Source organism: Halichoeres trimaculatus, unplaced genomic scaffold, assembly GCF_033239565.1.
Source record: "Halichoeres trimaculatus isolate MK-OKI-2021-1 unplaced genomic scaffold, fHalTri1.1 fHalTri1_scaffold_17, whole genome shotgun sequence".
Taxonomy (NCBI): domain Eukaryota; kingdom Metazoa; phylum Chordata; class Actinopteri; order Labriformes; family Labridae; genus Halichoeres; species Halichoeres trimaculatus.
The window spans coordinates 24014862-24022316 of NW_027437195.1; the positions used below are offsets into that span (position 1 = coordinate 24014862).

General features: G+C 39.7%; 1 protein-coding gene across 1 annotated transcript; it reads right to left on the reverse strand.

Moving 5' to 3' along the window:
- chp1 (calcineurin-like EF-hand protein 1) lies at positions 1-7455 on the reverse strand. The gene is made up of 7 exons (XM_074692829.1): positions 7051-7455; positions 6702-6774; positions 4969-5049; positions 4280-4407; positions 4020-4081; positions 1694-1816; positions 1-1513 (listed from the first exon to the last, which is right to left on the reverse strand). The coding sequence occupies exons 1-7, from the start codon at positions 7115-7117 to the stop codon at positions 1460-1462; spliced, it is 588 nt and encodes a 195-aa protein (XP_074548930.1). The 5' UTR covers positions 7118-7455; the 3' UTR covers positions 1-1459.

The window sequence follows — 7455 nt, forward strand, 5'->3', positions numbered from 1 at the left end:
TGAGTGACACAAAGTGAGCATGGCACTTGTATTTATTCAGATCAAATTCATGAATCACTTTGATAATATAGACCAACATCACAGAACAAATGAATCACAATTGATGCATCGTCTCATGATGATTCAACCAAGTGGTCAGGGTATATATCCTGCACTCAGTGGCTGGAGGATGTTCTTGTGGTGACCTCATAAACTCACATTTAAGGGTGTGACATCTGCACTTCAATTCATGTATTCAACTGAGCACAGTAAATGATGCCAAATTTATTTGATTCTCATTTATATCTGCAATTTATATAGACTGAAAGTAAAATCTTGGATAAATCAGTAAACTGGGAGACCAATTGTATAAATACAAGTTTTATCATGGTTTAGTAACTAGTGAACAGCCAGCCCAGTTCACTCCACAGGGCCTGGCATTGTCAACAATGGCTTTGTGAAGATAAATCAAGTCAAATTAGCAGCTAAATCTAAGTGATACCACTTTTCTTTATGTTCTGATTACAGATTAAAACCGGTGCTAGGGGAGACAAACATGCTAGACAGTGAGAGAAGAATTTAGTGAGAAATCACTTTCATTATCATAACTTGATGAATGAATCTATAAATAGAATATAATATACACGTTAGCTTCAACAGGCCTGAGATGGTCATTGGTTTTTACAAGAGAGCCACACTCGCTTTGATTGAAGTCCAACATCTGAAACAGGTAACAACAATCTATTGGCAGTAGCTTAGTTAAAGAAAAACACAAACATGGCCGTAGCTCCCCCCATTTCCTGTTGGATTAATATCTTACAAAAGAAAACCAAAGTTGTGGCACTTCAGTGAGAAAACACAAAAAACATGAGGAGCACATCCTGCTTTGCTTCAAAAGGACAAACTTACAGTAGATCTGGCTCGTCTGACTCGCTCTGCCACAAGTCAAAGAAAGGGAGTCATACGATCCTGTTTGCATCAGAAACACTGTCTATTTTAAAGTGAACAAAACACCTAACAAGTTTCACTTTGAACTGTTGCATATTCAAACAGACGATGACACAGCATGAGTTAAATATCTATAGTACGGCATGAGTAAACTTGGAATAAACTTACTCACTGCAATGGCAAAAAGCGTTATTGTACCGTGCTTTGAAATCATTTTGCGTGAGAAAGTGGAACAGCAGTGATACTAACTGTGACCCTCTAAAGCCCTCTGATAAATAATCTTTAATTACTGGGAAAAAATACACAGTGACAATGCATAAAACAACCCAAGGCACGCAACTTTTCCCTTTGTTTACGGAGCCTCGCAAAGGCAGAAACTCAAGATCTATGACTTAATCTACCAAATGCTTGGTCTGACAGCGTGTTCTTGTAGTGTGGGCCACAGCAGCCTGCCGAGGAGCTGGATGAGGTCGTGTCCTGAAGTCAACAACATGTTGAAGCAAAATAAAAAAAAGAAACTAAAAAAATATATTTAATGCAGGAACCGGATGCTCATTTTCTGTTCCACGTCCACCTTCTCCAAAACCTGAGGGACGATGAAAACAGAGCAGGAATAACTTCTCTATGACACATACCTGTAATGTGTAACAGACCTAGCACAAGAGTTCACCTCATGGTTTAAAATGTGTTTAACAATAACACCTTTGTTAAGCATTTACTCCAACAGGAGGAATATTGTAGAGTGGAAAAAACGCAGGAAACTCACCTTGATGAATTCATTAAAGGAAATAGAGTTGTCTCCATTTGTGTCAGCCTCCTGTATGGTCCTATCAGCAATACTGCCAAGCTGCTCATCTGAAATGTTTACGCCGACCATCATCCTCAGGACCTGAGAGAAAGGAGCAGAAAGTCACTTCATGGTTAATGAACAGCTGCCACATAATGTTTACGCTGTGTGCATTTAATGATACAAAAGTTAATTAGTATGAGCGCTAATTAGCAGCTGCACTTGACTGTAGGATGATAATAATACAGTAAAGAGATGATAAAGCAGTTAGAAACACTTCTCTCCTAGCAGCTCTTTCCCTCTGAGAGGCTGGTGCACCTCATGAGAGGCTGGTGCACCTCATGAGACAGGCAAAATGTTTTGCCCAAAACAACAAACTCGTCTTTGAGTCATTAAACCCCGAGCTTAGAGCAATTACAGGTCACACAAAGTCACCCAGACCAACATGGCTTCATGGAGGGACAACAAATAACAGAGGAGACAAAATACAGGATATTACACCGTCTTGGGGAGCATCAGCCTGTACTTAAGGTGAGATACGGCACCATCATATCATCATTATCAGCACAAGGGCAAAGTCTCGTCATCAGTGTAGAAATCCCTCACTCTCGCTCTGCAGAGCGTTTAGACATTTACATAACAGCATTTGTTCTTTTGTCACAAGTCTGTGTTTTCTTTTTCCATTATTCTTTTATGGGGTCAAATGATTCAAAGATTAAAAAGTTCTTTGATATTCTTCAGGGTAGACCAGCAACTTCCTTCACTGCAACCCAAGTAAAAATCACTGTTTGACAGAAGTTAGATGGTTTTGTAAGAAGCAGACTAAATAGTCAATGACAAAAAAGATGAAGCAGATTTACTCCTGCTGATTAAAGAAGTTGGTAATCTACTGCTGCCTCTGTATTTATGTATGAGAATAGCAACTCCCTTTTCTGCAAAGTATCTTAATTTTTTTTACTAAATAATTTCAGGCAGCGTCTAATGGAACATATTACAGAGTTAAAGAAAAAATAAGGTATTTTAGTATAAAAAGGGGGGTTGCTGACCCTCTGAGTCCACCTTGGTTATTTTTTCCCACATGCTTTTTGTCATACATACATTATACACATTTATACATAATGGTAAATCTACGGTTTGACCTGAATCAAAAGTGATAATAACGCACAGTTAAACTAAGTGCCACATAGCTCCATGCACAAACTCCCTATCTTGGAAGAAGGCAGACTAAGTGGCTAGAGTTCATTTATAAGGAAATGTGCCAGCTACACTCAGTTAAACTGTGCATGTGTGTGCTAGTCACTTCACGGCCGACTGCTTTTCCAACTTTGGACAGTACAACAGAGGGCTATCGAATAGACTGGTCCTGAATCCAGGCGCATTACCAACCATCCACCAACAAACCTCAGACCCTGGAAATGTGAGTGTTTTAAATGCTGTGTGCTGTGGAGCAGATGTAAGAGCTTTTCCTCAGTGTCCCCCCTGTCTCTGTGTTAGCTTCAGGATGCTAACTTTAGCTGCAGTTAGCCTGTTGCTTTAGCCTGTATAATATTACGGTAAACGAGCTTCGTTGTTTTCTAAACATTGTGCACTCGGAGCTTGTGGCGCCGCTCTCAGTGACGCGGAAGAGCGGGGCGGTATCAGTGGTGGCTCATTTACATATGAAGACCCCGCCCACTAAATCAGAGCGTTCTGAACAGAGGGGCTATGAGAGCCTGGAAACAATGCTGCTGTGCTTGATTTATTGGCTTTTTGGACCAAAACATGTTACTACCATTTCATGAAGACATCAATGATCCATAATAAAGTGCAGAAAAGGAGCATAATATGGGACCTTTAAATAACTATAACACAACCAAACAAAGGCAGGAGTAAACTAGAAACCCCCCTCCCTTTGGAAAAGAAACTTAAAATGGAAAATGTTTTCTTTTTAATCAATAATGCCAAGTGGCTGTTACATGACAAAAAAAATATTGTTCTCACAGAATAAGAGGGCTGGCTGTCTTCTGAGTACTCAATGGTTAGTTTTTATTGTTTTATTTGATATACAGGCAGCACTGAGTTGAACCTTGCCATATGAAAACAAAGAGCGGATCACAACATAAACAAACTACCTGATACAAAGGGGACGAGCAACTTTCTGACACCATTAACTAAAGCTCTTCCAAATTTTATAAACAACTTCCCCTTTAAATGCCTTGTATTTAATATATCTTTAATATCTAAAATTGGCACACCCAATAGTTTCTACAAACTGCAGTGACTCAGCTTCTTATTTATATGAATAATAAGAAAATGATCCACTCACCTGCAGCAGCTCATCCCGGGAAATTTTGTCATCTCTGTCCAGGTCGTACAGGCGAAAAGCAACTGTAGAAGATAAGATAAGGTAAGATAAGCCTTATCGATCACCTACAGGGGAATTTACAAACATCAGCAACTCACAAAAAGAAAATAACGTAAATGTATCAGACATGAGCAACACAGTGAGGTCAGGTTTTAATTCCTGTCATAATATTTGTCACCAGCATCTCTGAACACACCCACAGGACCGAGCTCAACACTCACAGAGCAGCTTGTTCGTCCTGCTGTTCAGTGGCTCGCTGGTGGCGGCCGACTTGTTCTTCTCATTGTCCTCGATCGGTCTGAAGTGAGCCAGGGTCCGCATGAAGCCTCTGAAGTTTACCTGATCCTCTCTAAAAACCAGGAGACAGAGAAGAACATGACCAAGGAGTAAAAGGAACAAAAAATTCACAACAACTAAACTGCAACTGATCCTCTGTGCAGCTCAGGTTACCTTTATTGTAAAGAAAACACTCGCTGTGAGAGACACAAAGAAAACTCAAACTAGTTGTAACTTTACACCGTTTTACAGAGGCAAACTCTATTTTCAAGATAGTCGGTGGCAAACAAGCCAAAACCCAAGCACCCTCAAAAAGCATTAAAATCCACAGCTAACATTAGAACGCCTACACATCTGACATTTTTGGATTTTAATAACACAGCTGAAAACATCTGGTTTTATACTCTCAGACTTGATAAATCAGCCAAGAGAAATTCCAAATATACAGAAAGGATTTGTAGGGCCCCAGCAGAGTTCCTCCAGCGCAGACTTGGCAGAGCCTCTCGAGTCTGCAGCCACAGCTGGAAATCTCTGATGGCTTCGTTCAGCTTTGCGGTGATTGTGACTCAAAGCTATAATAGACACTTCAGTGAAATCAATCTTCGGTAACCGCAGAACAACAGAGAGAACTCACCCTTCAGGGAAGAAGGCATTGATTATTCTGTCTCCCAAAGGATTGATGGCCAACTCTGGGATCCTCTGGAAATCTTCTCGACTGGAGACATAAGAAAATATTATCTAAGTTGGCATTCAGCACATTTATTTAAAGCCTTCCAGCAGAAAACAGATGTCAAAGGGTCACTCTGGTATTTCTGAACCTTGGCCCTAATATAAAAAATGTATTACTCTGTATGACTGTGGCATAAAAAACTTTTGGTGTTGCACAAGCAGATTTCTTGAGGAGTAAGATCACTTTTGCAACCAGTGTCAACTCCACTGACAAAAACAGTCACTTTGACAGATAACATGAATTGCTGATATGACTCTACTTAATTCTACTTTTTGTTCGTAAAAAAATGTGTGAGCCAAATATCTAATTGTATCTAAGCTAACTATTTGAACACCAAAGTCACATTCATGAGACCTCAACATAAATCTCATTGTTGTGGCAACTGATGAATGATAAGAAAGTCACCTTGATGCTGCAACTGAATGCACTGGAGCAAGAAAGAACAAGCAGAACCAAGACCTTGTTATGCGTAAACACCATGACTTCCCTTTAAACAAAGATCTGCAAATGAACCCTTACCACCAAACCAAGTTTAAAACTAATGTTTCCTCAGCTTTAATGATTACACAGCTGTTTCTTCACCTGTGGCTGAGGGTTAATCCCAAACCAGATAAATGTCACAATGTCATGTTTGTTGGAAATGACTGGAATTTATCATTATATCCTCCACACCTTCTGTAAAATAACTGATTCCATGATATTTGCCTTCTTGGTGCTCGTACACGCTCTGACCACCATAGTGGTTTAAGCTAGAGCCCGATGTACAGAAGCAAAAGTCTTTGTTGCAGCAGGTGCTAGATTGAAAGTATAAATAGTAAGAGAAAAATTTCATTACCAGATTGGCAGATAGTGTTACAATATGTCTGGTTTAAAGAAGTATTTTCAAATGGTTTTAAGAGCAGACACAAAAAGAATACATTAATAATTTCTGGTGGAATAAAAGTATTTGTTTTGTTTTATGTCTGTTTCTAAAACCAAAATATCTTTCCTTCCCATTCCCTCTGGCTGTCTTAACTAATGGAAATGGGTCAAAACTCCAGCAACACTAAGATTTTAGACCTAAAACAATTGTTCTCTATGCTACAAATGTAGCTGCAGCTTTGCCCATTTTGCACCTTGGAGGTAGGTGAAGTAGTGCCAGAATTATCTGCTTAACTGATAAAACATCACATTTTTACGCTTTTCAATTAAAAACACAACTTCACAGAGCAAATTCCAGCTTTCTTTAAATCAAAAACATTTCCTAAAGATTTATTTTTTGGTTTACCTGCATGAAAATGTTTTGGATCACACACTTACGACTTCCCCGAAAGTCACATGTCAGTGAAAGCTCCTGACAGGGTTCTTGTGTTGCACTGACTTTGGAGCCTCAGTGTTGAAGTGGCACCTCCGTTTTTGCAAGCTGATACACATTCAAGTACTTTTTACCTTATTTAAATCTCAGCCTGTGTCTTTTTAACATTTAGTCGTATCTCTTACTAAAACCTTTGCTGTGGAAAATGTAAACAAAGGCTGTTTTTACAGAGTACTGAATGTCCTTTCATGGGCTTTATGAAGTTAATCTGTCTTCATATGATAAAATAACCTGCTAAATATAACACCTTGTATTAATATGATTACTGTTTCAAATATCTTACCTTAGGGTGCCGTTTTCACCCTTATCCAGACTTGTGAAGCGGCTATATAGGCGGGTGATCTGACTGTGGGAGACTGAAGGAGAGACACCAAAAGGGGCAAAGATTTTACTTTCAGTGGAGCAGAAGATGACAGGTATACAGCTTCAGGGGAAACAACTTTTGACCTAACTCCACAGAGCTCATTGATAACTGGATTGTTGAGGTGTTGTAATTTGTCAGCTGTTGTAATATTACCCAACTAGACGAACAACCATTAGGACATAAGTACATGAATGACAACATAAAGTATATTAAGCAGCTAATGTGTCACAGCCTTTATCATCTTTGATACAGCCCGAGGTCCACTTACACCCAGTCTCCTTCTTTATTTCTTCAATTTCCTCTTCTCGAAGTAACGTAGACGCTCTGGACCCCATGGTGAAAAGGTAAATTCTTCTTGCGCAATCCGAACCAGCTGTGTTAGAACCTCAATCCGGACCAACGTCAAAGTTAGCACACAAGCTAACGCAGCGAGCTATCTAAATCAAGCCGTTTTCCGGTGAAAGTTGTCACGGATTGAATCCAAACAGGGCGTTTCAAATCCCTTCGTCGATGTAGGTTTGGTGTTTTCTAGTAAAGCCTGTCTCTGTTCGGTCGAGTTTTCATGTTAGCAGTCCGGGTTTCGGTCTTCCTGTTTTAAGTGGAGGGCAGGTACCGAGAGAGGCCGCCTCCCTTCCAGGAATGTCCTCACAGATTAAGGTGGCCAAGTATTTTG

Coding starts and splice junctions, on each gene's coding strand:
- chp1 (XM_074692829.1), bottom strand. CDS start 7,117: ATGGGGTCCAGAGCGTCTACGTTACTTCGAGAAGAGGAAATTGAAGAA. Junction 4,408..4,968: donor AATGCCTTCTTCCCTGAAGG/GTGAGTTCTCTC, acceptor CCTGGTTTTTAG/AGAGGATCAGGTAAACTTCA. Junction 1,817..4,019: donor CCCGGGATGAGCTGCTGCAG/GTGAGTGGATCA, acceptor CCTTTCTCTCAG/GTCCTGAGGATGATGGTCGG.